Genomic DNA, 17,109 nt, shown 5'->3' with positions numbered 1-17,109 from the left:
TTGTGTGGAATGTCTTAGTGTGAGAGGTAGGTGGCCAGGGGGTTGTGTTTTGGGTCGCTGTGCATTGTGCTCAGGGCATGAACCCTTTGTGTGTCTACCCAAGGTCCCTGGGCCCTGAAAAGATAATCGGGTGGAAGGGCACCTCTCTTCCAGGTGCTCCCGGCGCCCTCCTTCCCCTTCCCACGGTTTCACTAGATCCCAGTGTGCCTGAGGTCTCTTAGCGCAGCTGAAGCTCAGAAAACCTGGCAGAGGGGAGGAGAACCCCGGTCCGGGGTCCTGTTGAGTTCAGAGCTCTTATTTCGTAGGCCACCACCCACACTCCTTTGCCGTAACGACAGGTGGGAGTTCCCAAGCCCCTCGGCTGGTCCCTTCCCAGGCCCAGGTCCGCCCTCCCAACAAAGGCGGCCGACCACGTGCCCCCTCCTCCCCGCGGGCCTGGAGTGGGTATGCACGCAGCCCCCGGTTCCCGCTCCAGCCAGGGCTAGATCCCGACGCAGCGCTGTGCCCCAGGTGGGCGCCCAGCAGCCCCCAGCAGCCCCGCCGCCCCCGGCTGTGCCTCGCCCACTCCCAGCCGCTGCCGCTGCAGCACCCTGGAAGAGCGCTAGGGGGAGCTCTGGCAACTGGCTTGGTGGATTGAATCAAAACCGCGCATCAAACAGCTCTTCCTCGGACTTGGGGTGGGGGGTCGGATGGGGAGGAGGGCGACACGCCGTTACCCTTCCTCAGCAGCTCCAGACTCTTCCCGTGGGAGGCCGAGAAAACAGCCCTGGGGGGTGAAGGTGCCTTTCCTCCCCGTAACTCATGCCTCCATAGCCTCCCTCTTCCTCCATCCCTATCGCGGGCCCTTCGCGGCCCCCCGGGCTCTGGAGTGTCCCTGAGAACTTCGCCTCGCGCGACACCGGGACCCAGAGCCCAGCGGGCTCCTGGGACTGGCTTGCGTCCGCCTCTCGGAGACTGGGGTGCGGGGCCTCTCGGCGGCAGCCCCTCCTCTCGCTGCGGGAGGCGTGAAGGCTGGGGTCGGGGACGTGAGTCGTCCTGCGGGGTGGCTCATGCAGCAAAGCTCGGGGAGCGCAGGGGCGAGAAAGAGAGCGAGAGGGCACTGGGGAGACCGCCAGGGACGGGGCGGGGGCGGGGAGAGAGAGAGGGAGGGAGAGAGAGGGAGAGAGAGAGAGGCACTATCAAATAGCAAGCTGCCACTTTGCTTTCTTTCTTTTTTTTCTCTTTCTTTCTTCCCCCCCCCCTTCAATCCTTCCTATCCCCTCTTACGCTGGAACCAACCCGCGCGCCCCCGAGCCCGAGGCGCGGCTCCAGATGTGAATTTGGTTCCAGGGGGGAGGACGCGAGCTTCCTCGGGGCCTTGGCACATTCTCCCACTCTGAGGTCATTCCGTAGGTGGTCAGCGGGGAGAGCGCGCCTGGAGCCTTCCTGCCTCCATCCACTGGGGAGGGAAGAGAGGCGGGCGGGAGGGAGGGGAGAGGGAGAGGGGAGGGGCGCGAGGAGGGAGGGAGACGCCGCCAGCACACCACCAAGTGGCACCGAGCAGTGATAACAAACTCAACTTAAAAAAAAGGAAAAGGAAAAAACTTCCCCAAGTTGCAGCCCGAGATGTGCGGACGTGCGGGCGGAGGCGCAGGGCGGGGAGTGTGGGTGGCCCGCAAGCCCCCCGGCGTCCCCCGGCTGCTCTTCCCAGCCGAAGAGAGCTCAGACGTGAGGCCGACCAGGCCCTGCGCCCCTGGCAGGTCAGGAAATGTGCTGGAGGCTCGCTCGGCTTCCTGATGGAGACCCTGGGGGCGGCCGGTTCCCGTGGGGGGCAGGCCCCTCTAGGGAGGGGGGCCCGGGAAGCGCGCAGCGCCGGCTCCTTCCCCAGCAACAAGCACCACACCCCCATTCCGCTCCCAACCCCGGTCCTGCGGTTGTGGGCAGATCCTGCCCTCCCAGGCCCAGGAGAGCTGGGGTTTGCCGGAGGGTAAGGGGTCTCTCCTCACCACCCTCTATTCTCCCCTCCACCTCCAGGTTGACCTGAAAACAAGGCACCGCCATCCTCTATAATCGACTTTTTATTAAGATTATAAATTTAAACAAATCTGAACAGTTTTACCCGGTGATATACAATTCAGTATGCACAAAAATACAGGGGAATGAGGGAGAAGGGCCAAGAAAGGAAGGGTTGGCAACTTGTTTTGGAGTCCACATGGTGCTGATGATAGAGAACCAGAGGGGCTGCAGACCAACCCCACCTTTTTACAACAAAAGGCTTTAAATTAAACAAGATCTATCGAGCTGAAGACACAGGACGGGGTTGTCACAGTCTCGAACAATGCTGGTTTCATGAAATGCAACCGAAGGCTGAACCAGGACAGTGCAACTTAGAAGCACACACACAAACACCACATCTGACCAGGAACTTAGTGAAAAGTCTCCAACGCAGTCGGCGGTCCCGGCCCCTCCCTCCCTCGGGGCCGCCGGAGATCCAGGTGAAGGAATAGACTTCCTTTTTTGTTTAGTGAGGACCGCAGTGCTGGGCATGATGGGAAATGTAGTCGGCTGTGCCCGCCCCCCACCCCTTCCCCAAAGAGTGTCCGAGAGTGTCGGGGTGTCGGGCGCCACCCCCGAGTCTGGAAGACGGGTGGAGGAGGGGAGGAGAACAGAGCCAGAGGGGCGGGGAGAGGAGGGGTTCAAGACACCCGCCCCGCGAAGAAAAGAAAAAAAAAGTTGAAGTGTTTTCATTTCTGCCTTCTCATTTTGAGAACTTTGGAGGCCGCCCCCAGAGAGGAAATGTGACCCAAACGTCCCTTTCGGAGATAGAGTTTGCCTTTGTTTTTGCTCAGGATTTCACAAGACCCATTCCTCACCCCACAGAGGGACTCGGGAGAACGGAGCGCCGGGCTTCCTAGGTCTGACAACTGATTGGAATCGGAGCCCCGGGCCCCGCGCCCTCCTGCGCTGCGCCCCCAGCGCGCCCCGGCGGTCCGGGCGCCCTGCCTCGCCCCCGGCTGCCCGGCACCACCGCCGGGCAGCAGCCCTTCCCTCACGTGGCTGGCTCCTCTCTAAACACCACTGCAATCACTACAATAAAAAGAAAAAAAAAAGAGTAGGAAAAACACAAAGCATACTTAAATAGGCGCTTTTTCTCTCTGCAAAAATAAAGTCCAAGATCTTAGATTTCTTTTTCTTTTATTTTACAATTTATAAAACATCAGCCATCTCCCTCTGCTCGCCCCCAGCTCAGCCCCGAGTGGCCGGGCGCCCGTTCGTTCCCTCCTCTCGCCCCTTGGCCGAGTCTTTGTCTGGCCCCAGCCCCGCGGGGCCCCGGGTCCCTGTGCCCTCGGGGGTCCCTAGAAGGCGACAATGGCTCGAGTCCAGGCGCCGAGGCTGGCGAGCGCCTGCTTGGCGCACAGCTGCCCGTTGAGCGGCGGCGGCTGCTCAGAGGAGTCCGGCTGTCGGCTCACTAACCCGGAGAAGCCCGAGCCAAAGATGGAGATCAAGTTTGAGATGTTGGACGCGTCCGGGGACGAGTCCGGGCAGAAGTCCTCGAAGCGGGCGCGCTTGCAGGGGGCGAACGGGACGCCCCCGGGGGGCTCGGCCCCCAGGTCGCCCGCGTCCTCGTCGTCGTCCTCCTCCTCCTCCTGGCCTGGGTAATACTTGCGCTTGCAGCCGGCGGCGGACGCCAGGCCGGGTCCCGGGGCGCCCTGGCCACAGCAGGGGCAGTGGGCGGAGGCGCAGCAGTCCTGGTGCAAGTAGCCGTTCTCCACCGTGGTCACCACGTGAGTGTCCAGGTCCAGCACGGTGGTCTGGCTGCTGCAGTGCACGCCGAAGTCCGAGGGGGCCGGGTACGCGCCCCGGTAGAAGCCGGGGGAGGAGGCGGGGGCCGGGGAGGCGGGCGGGGAGGCGGCGGTAGCCGCCTGAGGGGCGGCCCCTGGGGGCGCGGAGGGCGCGGAGCAGGCGGCCGAGGCGCGAGGGTCCCGCGGGCAGAGCGCGGCGGGCGCGGGCGGCGGCAGCGGCGCAGGACCCGGCTGCAGCGGCTCCAAGGGCTGCCCGCGGTGGGGCGCGCCGTGCGGCGGCTGGAGCGCGGCGCACCCGGGCAGCTCCGAGAGCGCCCCCGCGCCGCCCGCGGGTGCCCCGGCCGCCGCCGCCGCGCAGCCCCTGGGCGCCGGGTGCTGGTGCTGGTGCAGCTGCTGCTGGAGGTGCAGCTGGTGGAGCTGGTGGAGCTGGTGCAGCTGGTGCCGGGCGACAGGTTCGCGCGCCTCCGCGTCCCCGCCGCCACCAAGTTGGAGCGGGCCGAAGTCGGCCGCGCTGGCCGGCATGCCCGGCGCCGCGTACGCGAGGTGCTGGTGCTGGTGGTGGGGCGGCTGCTGCTGTTGCTGCTGCTGCTGGCGCCGGTAGAGCTCGGCGTAGCGCTCGCTCAGGTAGAGCTGGCGCGCGTTGCGGAGCACATAGGACACCAGGAGGTTCTTGTGCAGCTTGATGCCGCCGCGCTGGGTCCGGGAGCTGTGGATCTTGCGCAGGGAGATGCTGATCAGGCTCTGGGCGTCCAGGGCGCACTCCATGCTCCCGCGGAGACGGCGGCGGCGGAGCAGCCGCGACCGCTGCTGCTGCTAATGCTGCTGCTGTTTCGGCCTCCAGCCGGCCTCCGGGACGCGCTGGTCAGGGGAAACGCAGCCCGGGTCAGCGGGTCGGCTGCGCTCCGAGAGGAGCCGCCACCATGCGCTGCGCGCCACCCACGGGCTCGTGCTCCCCAGACGGCGCCAAAGCAATGAGCCTCGGCCGGCCCCGGCCCCAGCTATTTAGCCGGGCGTTCGGGCCCCGCCCCACACCGGATGAGCCAATAAAAGTGCCCCAAACCTCCCGAGTGACAGACGCTACCCGCCCCAGGGCCACTAGACTGGCCAATCAGACCAAGGCGGTTCCTTTGTGCTATTCAAATACCGAACGGACCCCGGGCCTCCAACGCCGCCGCTGCCTCGAATGTTCTCCTGTGGCCGCGGTGCCGCGCGGGACTCGGAGCCACCGAGGCCGCTGTCTGCGACATGGGTCGCCTCGCAGCCGCCACGTTGGAGCCCGCGGCCGCCCTCGGCCTAGTTCCTGGGAGCCGGGGTCGGCTCACCTGCGTGCTGCTGCTACGGCTCCTCCCCCTTCCGCACGGCTGGGCCTCACCTGCGGCAGGTGAGCGCGGCTCCCACTCCCGGCCACGCGGCACCTCCTTTCTTACCTACCGCCCCCGGGTGACCCGCGGGACGCAAGACTTTTGCAAGAGACCAGTGGGGCCTCCGGCTTGACCTTTGGGGACCCCTCAGGAGAAAGAGATTTCGAGGTACCCTCAGCCGCCGAGTATGTTGGGCCTGACTCCTTGACTTTTTGGCAGAGGAGATTCAGAGAACACTCGGGGAAGGGCCGGCCTCCCCATTTGTCTGACGGGAGAAACCAAAACATGGTGAATTTTGGACTCCTCTGATAGAGGAGGCTTGGAGGCGTGCCCCTCGCAAACCGCTGAGGTCTAAAGGCTTCCGAGAGCTGACATCCAGTGTCCTAATCACCGGTTCTGTAACCTTTCCTTGCCTTCCTAACTAATAATAATGACAATAGGACTGTTATTAAGTGCCTAGGACGGGGCCGGCCCTGCCAGAAGCGCCCTGACCCCCTCCCTGTGACTGCAGGCAGAGCGGGGACCTGAGTCTCTGAGGAGTGGGGTGACTCGTGGGGAATCCCACAGCTCCTAAGGGGCAGGGCTCGGATTTGCACCAGGACTGTGAGCTCCAGACGGGAGGCGAACACCAAGGGCCGAGGAACTCGCCCGCTTAACTTTTGTTGACACTTTTGTTTTCCTTCTTGTCCTGAACCATTTACGGGCCACCTCCTCCCAGCTGGGGCCTGATATGGTGGGGACGATCTCCAGGGCGCTCTCCTCCTGGACTGGGAAGCCTGAAAGGGGGTGACTGCTGCTCAGAGTGGGGGGGGTCCAAGGCGCCTGGGTTGGGAGGGTGTCTTTGAAGTGGTCGGCAGGTTTGCCTGAGGGTTGGCCCCCGAAGGAGGAAGAGGCTTCACGGAGAGTATGAGGGCTAGGTGGGCCTTGGGGGCGGTTGGGGGCGGGGCTGGGGTGGGACGAGGTCCCAGGAGCAAACTTCCTGCTGTTTCCCCCTCTCCTTGGGATTTCTTCTGAGTTTCCTCTTTCGTTGGGCCTGTTGTCCTCAGCACCGACTTCATCCCTTGGAAGGAATAAAGAGACCCAGCCAGCCCCTTCTGTACTTTCGGGGTCTCCCCTCAGACTTAAGAATTCTCCAGGTTTGTTTCCTCAAACAATTTTTCAGCATCTACTCAGTGCCAGGCATCAAGGGTAAAAACAGATTTAGGGAGCACGTACCCCACTTTTCAGATGAAATTTGGGACACTGACAGTGGAAGGGACTTGCCTGAGGCCCCACAGCTCCAGGTCCAGTGCTCTGGCCTTTCCATGCCATCTGTGAACAATCTCAAACTGGTCTGAGCCCCTGTGATCAGAAGCACCTCTTCTGCCCCCACCCAGAGAAGCCAGGATTGACATTTTAGGGGAGCTGTGAGAAAGGGCATCTTACTTCTATCCTATTGGTGATCTGGCGATAGGAAACATGGGAGTGGAACTTGTTTATGTGACAGTACCTGTCAGAATAAAAATACACTGCTCCTTGCTTTCCCAGGGCCTGTCTTGACACACAAAGCCTTCGTTCGTTTATTTATTTGTTTTTTTAAAATAAATTTATTTATTTTATTTATTAATTTTTGGCTGCGTTGGGTCTTCGTTGCTGTGCGCGGGCTTTCTCTAGTTGCGGTGGCTTCTCTTGTTGCAGAGCACGGGCTCTAGGCGCGTGGGCTTCAGTAGTTGTGGCACGTGGGCTCAGTAGTTGTGGCTCGTGGGCTCTAGAGTGCAGGTTCAGTAGCTATGGCACACGGGCTTATTTGCTCCCCGGCATGTGGGATCTTCCCGGACCAGGGATTGAAACTGTCCCCTATATTGGCAGGCGGATTCTTACCCACTGCGCCACCAGGGAAGCCCCCATTCGTTTATTTTTGAAGTTCACCTTTGAGATATCATTAGCATGTGGAGGGAAGTGGGAGGTCCTATCTGGTTCTACCATCACGTCTGGGACCCATGGCGTCTGGCACATTGCAAGATTCCAAGAATGTAACTTTTTTTTTTAACATCTTTATTGGAGTATAATTGCTTTACAATGGTTTGTTAGTTTCTGCTTTATAACAAAGTGAATCAGCTATACATATACATATATCCCCATATCTCCTCCCTCTTGCGTCTCCCTCCCACCCTCCCTATCCCACCCCTCTAGGTGGACACAAAGCACCGAGTTGATCTCCCTGAGCTATGTGGCTGCTTCCCACTAGCTATCTATTTTACATTTGGTAGTATATATATGTCCATGCCACTCTCTTACTTTGTCCCAGCTTACCTTTCCCCCTCCCTGTGTCCTCAAGTCCATTCTCTGTGTCTGCATCTTTATTCCTGTCCTGCCCCTAGGTTCTTCAGAACCTTTTTTTTTTTTTTAGATTCCATATATATGTGTTAGCATACGGTATTTGTTTTTCTCTTGCTGACTTACTTCACTCTGTTTGGCAGACTCTAGGTCCATCCACCTCACTACAAATAACTCAATTTCATTTCTTTTATTGGCTGAGTAATATTCCATTGTATATATGTGCCACATCTCAAGAATGTGTTATTAATGCTGATTTTGGACCTTCATTCTGTGCTTGCTGAGAATTTTTGGGGGGAAACTAAGACTTTGAGTATATGTGTCTTGCTCAAGGTCACTCAGCCAAGAAGAGGTCGAGGCAGAATTTGAACCCAGGTCTGTTTCCAGGATTGGAACTCGCTTTAGGTGCTTTGAAATCAGCTGCTTGCTTCTGCCTTGGGTGGATCTGAGTCCAGTTCTCAGGGCTCAGCTCATGGCAAACGTAACCTTGACTTGATCAACACCCCACCTCTATCCTGACAACTGCTGTGAGACCAGGGCCTGCAGGATCCGTGAAGGAGCAAATCTCTCTCCAAGCTCAGCTCATCATTGACAGCCATTCTCAGAGCTGCACCCCCAAACTCTGGAGGTCCAGATGGGACAGTAGGTAGGGATGGAAATGGATTCCCTAGCCACAAGCTGGGGGCAGGGGAGCCAGCCCCCCCTACTTAGCCTCTCCCCCAAGGTGAGTTTGAGCTTTGCTAAGGCTCTTCCACTCCCTGGGGCCAGCTGAGAAGTGGTCAGCCCCGTCTGCGTGGCCCCATCCTGGGGCCCGCGTGCACTGGGTCTCCCCTCCTGCTCAAGAATCAAGAAGTGGCTAGTGGGGAGGGCTGAGCAGTTGTCCGCTTAATGAAACCCTTGATCTTTTTTGGGGTTTTGGGGACGGGGGAGTTGCTGCAGCTGTCGTAAGAAAACACTTGCTGCAGGAGGCAGTGGGACAGCTGAGCTCTTCGGTGCCCCTGGGAGCAGTGAAGATTGGGGGGTGCACAGTAGGAACTCACAAACGTTTATAGAATGGGTGGGTCACACATAAGGCTTCTGTTCGGATGCTCAGCAGCTCAGAGCAGGGTTCTACAGACCGTGCAGGGCGTCGGGTGTATACATGTGTGTATGAGTATCTGCGTGCACACGTGTGCAGGGGGGCAGGTTCGAGTGAGACCAGGCTTCTTGGAATGAAGGGGTGGCCTTATTGGTCTGGGCACCTGAGAAAGGTTGGGGCGCTCACCTTTTCCCCCCGGAGCTGGGAGATTACATCTGGCCCTGAGTCACCGCTCCCTGGAGGAAGTTAATTAATGCCTAGATATTTACCGAGGGTCTGCTGGGACAGTGTGGAGCAGGGCACAGAACCTCTTGGGACCTGGGCTCCCGTCAAACCCCAGGTGGTGTCAGCCCCACAATGGAGCCGTGAACACCTTGAAATGCCACATATGCCTGTGGGCACCTTTTGGTCACCCCGTTCAGAAGTGGGAGACATGCCAGGAAGGACGCTGGTCAGCTTTGGGACTTGCCTGGTGGGTTCCCAGGGATTGCTTTGGCGAAGAGGAGGCAGAGACAAAAGGTTAATTGAGGGTTTTGTGTTGGGAGGAGGGGGAGGGGGAGAGAGATTTGGAATTGACATATTCATTCCTTTGTTCAGTGGCCCAAGAGGTATTTCCAGAACACTACTCTGGAATTCCTGCGAATGGGTCAGGGAACAAGACGTGATCCTGCCCTCAGGAGGCCACAATTCAGAGGGAAGCAGACAAGATAAACAGACCAGATGACACAGAGCGATAAGTCTGTGATAGGAAGGTCGGGGCTGGAGGAGGGCAGGGAGAGACCCCAAAGCTGGCCTGGAAAAGGCTTCCTGCAGGAAGCTGAGACTGGGAGGCCAAGGAGGGGGAGGGGCCTTTCACCAGAGAGAACAGCTTGAGGCCCAGGGCCTGGTATGCAGTAGGCACTTAATAAATATTTGTGAAATAAATCAGTCAATAAATGTAAGTATGCAGAAGACACTTAGAATTGGAAGGGTCCTAGGCATCGGGCTGCCCCCATCCCTAATTTCAGATGGGTAAACTGAGGTCCAGAGAGGAGGAAGGAAGTGCTGAGGTGTCACCCCGAGCTGGGACTGGAACCCCGACGTCCCACCTCCCAGTCCAGCCTCTGGCTGCCCCAGCTCGCTGTCTCCATGGCTTGGAGTGGGCGTTGCTCCGTGGGGACTGGATTTGGGACTGTGGACAGTGGCAGAGAAGGCATGGGGCACAGCTGACCACAGGGGTCACTGCTGGGTCCTCTCTGAGGCTGTGGAGCCAGTGGTGTTTGGACGAGGGAGCCCCCTGCTGTACCCCAAGAAGGCTGTTCTGTGGCTGATGGGCACTGGGAAGCTTGGCTGGGGTCCTCCTTCTGCCCTGAAGAACCGTCATCCTGTCACTGTCCCAGGCACAGGCTAATGACAGGTCTGTGTTTGTCCAGCGTGGTCCTGGGCAACAGGCTCAGTGCCCAGGAAGACATCATGGCTCCTGGCTTCAAGGTCCTTAAATGTAATGTGGAAGGTTGACAGCAGCTTGGCTTTTTGGAGCTCTTGCTCTGTGCCAGCCACTGGGCCAAGCGCTTCGCATGCTGGTCTTCTTGGTTGAAGCCCCACACCAACCTCTGGGGCAGGTTTGGTTATCATCTCCATTTTATGGATGAAGCAACTGAGGCACAGAGAGCTTGGGTGATTTGCCTGGGGTCACAGAGCAAGGAAGGAGAAGTAACTGCAGTCCCAGGACTCTGGGGAAGTGGGGGCACCGGGAGCAGCAGGGGAGGACTGGAGACCCCCGCTGCTACTTTTGGATTCATTGGCCTTTTGAAGGATTTCTGTACTTATCGATGGAATGTGCATACAGGGTGGATGTGATCTCTCACCTGGGGTCTCTGCCCAAGCACCTGACGCCGGCTGGGTGCCCATTTGTTTGTTCACTCACCCATTCATTCATTTATTCATTCACTCACTCAATAACCATGGACTAAATACTGGCCAATGAGCAGGCGCTGTGCTAAGAACACCAGGCAGCTCTCCCTGCCAGAGCACGGCTGAGGATCCTTTTAATCTCCTAGGCCAACCCTGATTGATTGGTAGTGTCTGCCCGGAACCCTGGGTTGGAAGGGATTTGGTGTGTGCTCCAGTTGATTAGTGATGTCTGCCAAGGGCTCAGCTGGGAGCCTTTACGGTAAACCTGCTGGGTAGCTGCCCCTGGGATGAGGATGGAGTGTCTGTTCAGTGCTTTGGACATCTGGGCTGGTTCAGCAGACAGAGTGGGTCTGGAGGTCAGGAGAAACGGGTTCTAGCCCCAGATTGGCCTATTATCCTCAGGTAATGCGCATCGCCTCTCTTGGGCCTCAGTTTGCTCATTTGTCACCTTCCTCCAGGAGGCACTGTGAGCATCAAATGACCGGAAAGTGCTTTGAAGAGTTGAGGGGATTAGTACTGAAACGGGAAACAACCCCCCCCCCCCCGTCTTTTTTCCTTTCTCAAAATCCTGCCAGAAGCAGAGCATGCTGGACAGGCCAGAGTTAATCCTGGGTCGGCCCTGTGTGTGTGTGTGTGTGTGTGTGTGTGTGTGTATGGGTGGGTGGGGGGTGGCTCAGAGGTTCCTGGCTCAGAGTTGTTTTTATAACTCACTTAGTACAGACCTTTGTCCCCTCACCGGCCTCAGCTGGGAGTTGCTAAGGAGTGAAAAGCTCCTTGGATCTTAGGAACTGAATCTGAGATTTTTTTTTTTTTTTTCATTTGAGTAGTGGGAGCTGGTGTATGTGCCACCTGCCACCTGCACCTCCCTACTCAGGGAATAAAACTATAGACCACTGTGCCAGGCACAGAACTATGTTTAATATGGATTTTTTTATTAATCCTCAAAACAATCTAATGAGGTGGGTAGCACAATAATCCCCATTTCACAGTTGAGGAAACTGAGGCCCAGAGAACTGAAGTCCTGGGGCCACACATCTCCTGGCTGCTGCTGGTCCGTGGGTACCAGACTCTGATCCGAGCTAGAGAAAGACTGTCTCATCCATTCTTGACCAGCTGTGCCTCGTCCTTGGTCTTTTGTCCATTCATCCATTTACTCATTTGTTCACTTCATCCTTTTGTTCCTTCACAAATATTAAGCACTTACTGTGTGCCAGGCTCTGCATCAGCTCCTAGAACCAGTATAACCCCACTCTCAAGGACCTTACTTACATTCCAGACCAGATAGGAAACAAACAAGAAATAAGTAAGCAGATAAATAAACAAGATTGCAATGAGGGTGATAAAGACGTAAATAGGGCTTTGTGATGGGGACTTGTGGCAGGGGAGTGACCAGCCTCGAAGGCACACTGGCCACAGGGTCCCAAGCTCCCAACTCTCCCCTGGCCCCCTCCCCCGCCCTCGGCCTTCCCCAGGCCCAAGTCCCTGCTTCACTGGCCCGAACTCTCCAGCAATCTGTTCTGAGCTCAGGCTGCACCCCTGGCCCTCCTACTCCCCACAACTGGTGAATTTTTAATGCTTTTCCTTACACAGAACAAAGCAGAGTTTTTGTTTTTGTTTTGAGAGCATTTCTCAAAAAAAAAAAATTTCTCAAGCGTGTGTGCGTGCGTGTGTGTGTGTGTGTGTGTGTGTGTGTCTGTAGAGTGAGAAAGAGACAGCCCAGTGGGTACCGATCATCTGTCCTCAATTCATGTCCTGAGTTCCTTTTTATTTAAAAATTGTTTAAAACGTGGGGCTAAGTAGGATCTCAGTTCGGGACTTTGTGCTGGTGAAAGGGCACCTGGGGGGGGCCCTCGACATCCATGTCCTAAGCAAACCCACCTAGTCCCTGGGGGACCCAGGCCCCATCATTACGTTTGTCATACAGATGAGGAAACCAAGGTGCAGAAACAAGAAGTATCTGTGTGGGTCCTCCCGCTAATGAGTGGTGGAGAGGGAGGCAGGAGTCACCTGGCTCCACACTGCCTGCCCCATCATACACTCACACACACACACACTCAGGGCTAAGTGAGTTACCTGGTCACAGCTCTGGCCTCAGGAGGGGTGGAAATGAGGGAAGGAGCCCAACCTGTGACCTCAAAGGGGCTGGGATTAATCTGGCCGAGAGGGAGGAGGGGGAGAGAGACTTACAGGTTGGAGAGTGAACCCGTGTGGTTTGTGCTGGGGGGTCAAAACCTTTCCCCAGAACTGACCCCAGGATGTAGCAAAGTGGGTCTCTGCCTTGTGTCCTTGGTGGTGGCTCCCAGTGCCCTCCCCTTAGCCTATTTATTGATCACTTACTGTGTACTAGCCACCAAGTTCTTGACATGAATCATCTTGTTGGATCCTCATGATAGAATCTATGACTGAAGTACTTTTATTATCATGCCCACTTTACAGACGAGGATGCTGAGGCTCAGAGAGGTGAACTGACTGGAATCTAGACTGGCTTGCCTCCACACCTGGCTCTTTTAACCCTGGGGAAGCACATGGCAGGAAGAAGAACGTGGCCTCCAGGACTCTGAGAGCTGAGGCTGGTGAATATCCTGTGAACTTGTGAATCTTTGATGTTGTTCTGGTTCATCTTTTCAGCCTGATTTCGCTGGTTCATAGTGCTCAGGGTTGGGAGGTGGTTTTGCCCCATCACTGATCCTCTAGGGACAGCAATGGTCCCAGCCTAGAGCCTCATCTCCCCTTTGTGCTGCCTCTTCGTAGCAGGGTCTTTCCTCAGTGCCTGGTTTTCCTCCTTGGCAGTGAGGAGATCTTTAGTCCCATTCATTTCTCATTCATTAGAAAATGGGAATGATTTTCATAAAGGTCTGGGTGAGTTGGGCTATGCTCTGCTGCAGTAACAAATAATTCCTGAAATCTTAGGGACTTGACCCAATAAAAGTTTCTTTCTTTCTCAGTCCAATGGATCAGACAGCTTTCCTCCAGCCTCCTCCCATTGTCAGTTCCACCATCCCATATTTTTTTGCTTTCAGCCTTGCACACAGGGGAGGTGGGAGCCAGTATGTGGATGATGCTGCAGCATGTCTTATGGTGAAGTCTAAATTTGCATTCTTCCCTTCCATTGGCCAGAATGGAGTCACACGGCACCACCTACCGGCAAGGGAGGCTGGAAAGTGTAGTCCCCAGTTGCACACAGGAGGCAGATGGCCCGGTTCAGTGAATACACAGCTTTGTCACTGACATGAAGGCCTTGAAGAAAGCAAAAGCGGAGCTTCACCAATTTGTGGACCACAAAAATAAACTAAAAGGCTCTTATCTGGGGACAGGGTGGGGAGGGCTTCTTAGCACATGGCTACCAAGAACAGTTTATTTATTTTTTAACATGTCTGTGTGTCTTCCCTCCTAGACTGTAAACTCCCTGTGGGCAGAGTCCACAAGCAACTCTCTGTGCTTGATACCTTATTTAGTCCCTAGCCAATAATAGATGCCCAATTTCTATCTGTTCAATGAACAAACATTATCTGTGCGAAAGGATATTGGTGAACAACTGTTTTACCTTTCCATGTATCAGATATGGACAAAAATATTTTTTAACATCAGTCTAGAATGGAAGTCCCTTTTGAAAAGAAAAAAAAAGTTTTAACCAGTCTTGTCCTTTCTTAGTGGTGAACACAGTTTTTTACCAACAAGTGTCATTCATTGCTGATTTGTTCTTTGATTCTTTGATGACTGGAGGGAGAGACTGATTCTCTCTTTCAACAGATATTTGTGGAGTGTCTGCTATGTGCTAAACCCTTTCAGGATATTAGGGGAATCAGAAAGGACAGTCATTCTCCAGTGGATGCAATATACTCGGAGATGAGGCTATTGCAAGGTAATGAAACCAGACACCATTTAGTTCTTTGGAACCATGGCTTGATTTCTCACCTGTAGTACCAAACACTGAATTTAATCTATTCTAAGGCACCTACTCCCTGCCCTGCCCTTCCCCCCGCCCCCATCTAATACCTCTGAAATTGTGTTGTGTCTTACCATTGACAACATCTTAGATTTGACAAAGTCTGGATATTTTACTCATTGGACTAATTAACATTTATAAGGCACATCATGCAACACACCGAATCACCCCACATTTAGTGACTAGTTCGGTCCCCATGTTGTTAAAGGCAGCCCATTTGGTATTTTCAGTCACGGAGAAGGGATGGAACCGTCATTTACTGAGAACTGAGTACATATGAGGCACAGCACTTGCTGGTTCACAGCACAGGACTTTCACACACCCCGTCAGGCAGCTTATTGTATCATCCCCAATTTACAGATGAAGAGACCAAAGCTTTTCTAGAATCCCTCACTGGAAGCGCTGGGGTTCCAACCTGGTGCTGTTCTATCCCATGTTCTGAATCATCCCTCCAGCACTCTGTGCAGACACCCACCTGAGATGTAGTCATCAGGCCCATTTCCCAGATGAGGGTACTGAGGTGTACAGGGCTCACCTGATTTGCTTAAATTTACAGAGTCGGAAAGTGGCGGAGATGGGGTTTGAACTCCAGTCTTTTCTTTTCCAGAACCCAAACGCTTCACAACTCTACTCTCCTGCCTTTGGCTTCTTCTTTCTTCCTTTGAAAAGGAGGCTGGACTTACTGGGGAATCATCCTGAGACTGGACCTTGAAATGAGCCTGTTTGGGCCCCTCCGTCTCCAGGGGTCTGCATGAGGCTGCTCACCAGGCTAATCTTGGCCCAGAGGGACTCGAGGTATTGATGAAGATGAAAAGGCAGCTGGTAAATCAGTGATGGCAGCCAGCCTTGCTTTTAGCTCCGGAGGGGCCTGGATAAGGGGAGGTGATCCCTGTAGTGAACATTTTAGTGGGACTTGAGCAGTTTTGGAAATTTGATGGATAACAAGTGTATAACACTGATAGTGGGCTTTACGGTGAGGTTCCTGACACAGGTTCCAGTTCTTCTCCATCCAGGAACAGACCTGGGGTTTGAGTGGCACTGGCTCCACCCCCGGCTCCAGGACTGGCCACCCCATCCCTCTACTGGGCAGCAGGGGGACATAACCCGAGTCAAAGCCAACCAGTGGAGGGTTCGGGTGCAGTTAGGTTAGAGCAAAGCTCAGGACTTTTGTTGCTGTGAGGTGGGAATTTCCATCAACCTCATTTTACAGACAGGAAAGATGAGGCTAAGAAAGTAGGATAGATCGGATTATTGTTCAGCAATTCTTCACTCCCCTTCTTCTTGAGGCAGAATAGATTTTCCTGTCCCACTGACTTTGGCATTGGCCACGTGACTTACTTTGGCCAACAGACTGTTAGTGGAAGAGACAGGATGCCTCTTGAGAGGAAGCCTTAGGAGACATCACACACTTCTGCCCTATGTCTTGCATATTTGTGTTCTGTCACAACAGAATACATCCCATTTGGATTCTGATACCAAAATAATGTGAAGACACACGGGGCACACTTGAGCCCAAGTCACAGCCTGGAGTCAAGTTCAGCTGACCTACAGCCTGAAACAGAACTACCTAGTTGAGTCCAGCCTAGATCAACCAGTTGCAGTCAACCTACAGACCAATGAGAATAATGTGTAGGAGGTCTCTGAGAGTTTGAGGTTGTTTGTTAAACAGCATCATTATGGCAAAAGCTGACTACTCCATAAGTGTTAAGTGATTCTATGAAGGTCACACAGCTAATGAACGGAAGAGCCAGAGTCTAGAATTTTGGCCTCCCTATCCACTGCTTAACTGGAGTTTTCAGGTAAAGGAACCAGTAATGAGAACAGAACTGGGACTGAGGGTTCTCTGTAGGCATTAAAAACTTCCTCTAGCTTGCTTTCTTTATCTGTCTACTGGAAATAGCAAACCCAGTGTATATTTACGCATCTCTGCTACTCCTGTGATTTCATCACCATGTATCTCAAGTTTGGAGATGGAGAGTTTTGGGAAAGAAAACTGTGTATTAGCAATCTTTCTTTTGTATGAACTTTAAGGAACCTTTGCAAGACAACTAGACAGATGTTTCTCCCCTTACTGAGGGCTGTTTGATGGGTAAGCCAACTTTCTGTTAAAAGAATCTCTTTCTTAGGGACTTAATATCCTTTAGGTATATTTATGGATATGAATTTTCCTTTGAGTATTGCTTTGGCTGCATCCTATAAGTTTTAGTATTCAATGCTCTCATTTTATTTAATGTCCAAATAGTATGAAACATCTAAGTAGGCTGTCATTTCCTTTTGAATTCCCTCTTTATCTCAAAGTTATTTGGAAAAGAGTTTTCAAGTTTCTACCAAGTTAGATTAAAAGAACCCTCTCTAGCTATTAATTTAAAATTTTTATTTCACTGTGTTGAGAATGTGTTTTACTTTGGAATTTGTTGAAATTGTCTTTGTGCCTGAATACCATGATTATTATTTAAATGTTCTGTGGGATTATTATTTTCAAGAGTGCAAGTTTTCGATAGCTCCAAGTACCTGCAAATACTTGCACTCCAGATAAAAGTAATCAAACACCTCACCCCACTGCCCCTCCTTGGTATCATATACAAGTGGCTGAAAATTAGGGCACATTTGTTTTAAGAGAAAACTCCCCAAGGTCCAGCCCAGCCAGGGGTCTGTTCTGTTGGTGACTTTGGGCTCCATCTCTTCCTCTGAAGAGATGGGTTTTGTTGGTTGGCTCCTGCAGTGTTTGTCATA

At 54.2% G+C, this 17,109-nt stretch overlaps 1 protein-coding gene and 1 long non-coding RNA gene across 3 annotated transcripts; one reads left to right on the top strand and one right to left on the bottom strand.

Moving 5' to 3' along the window:
* Positions 1 to 3,157: 3,157 nt before the first annotated feature.
* On the bottom strand, positions 3,158 to 4,674 carry IER5L (immediate early response 5 like). The gene has a single exon (XM_081236574.1). The coding sequence runs from the start codon at positions 4,545 to 4,547 to the stop codon at positions 3,336 to 3,338; it is 1,212 nt and encodes a 403-aa protein (XP_081092700.1). The 5' UTR covers positions 4,548 to 4,674; the 3' UTR covers positions 3,158 to 3,335.
* Positions 4,675 to 4,985: 311 nt separating this feature from the next.
* On the top strand, positions 4,986 to 16,806 carry LOC308619085. Of its 2 annotated transcripts, none has more exons than XR_014016123.1 (4): positions 4,986 to 5,163; positions 12,867 to 13,003; positions 14,181 to 14,292; positions 14,984 to 16,806. It is a non-coding gene; the product is annotated as an uncharacterized lncRNA (long non-coding RNA). The 2 variants fall into 2 exon arrangements; XR_014016124.1 differs by lacking the exon at positions 4,986 to 5,163 and adding an exon at positions 10,681 to 10,832.
* The last annotated feature ends 303 nt before the right edge of the window (positions 16,807 to 17,109 follow it).

The sequence above is a fragment of the Mesoplodon bidens genome (genome assembly GCF_964165515.1).
Source record: "Mesoplodon bidens genome assembly, chromosome: 6".
Classification (NCBI taxonomy): domain Eukaryota; kingdom Metazoa; phylum Chordata; class Mammalia; order Artiodactyla; family Ziphiidae; genus Mesoplodon; species Mesoplodon bidens.
The sequence above is the reverse complement of the archived record's forward strand: the minus strand, read 5'-3'. Positions and strand labels throughout refer to the sequence as shown.

What these genes read in the sequence shown, in the direction of transcription:
- IER5L (XM_081236574.1), bottom strand. Translation starts at nt 4,547, where the DNA reads ATGGAGTGCGCCCTGGACGCCCAGAGCCTGATCAGCATCTCCCTGCGC.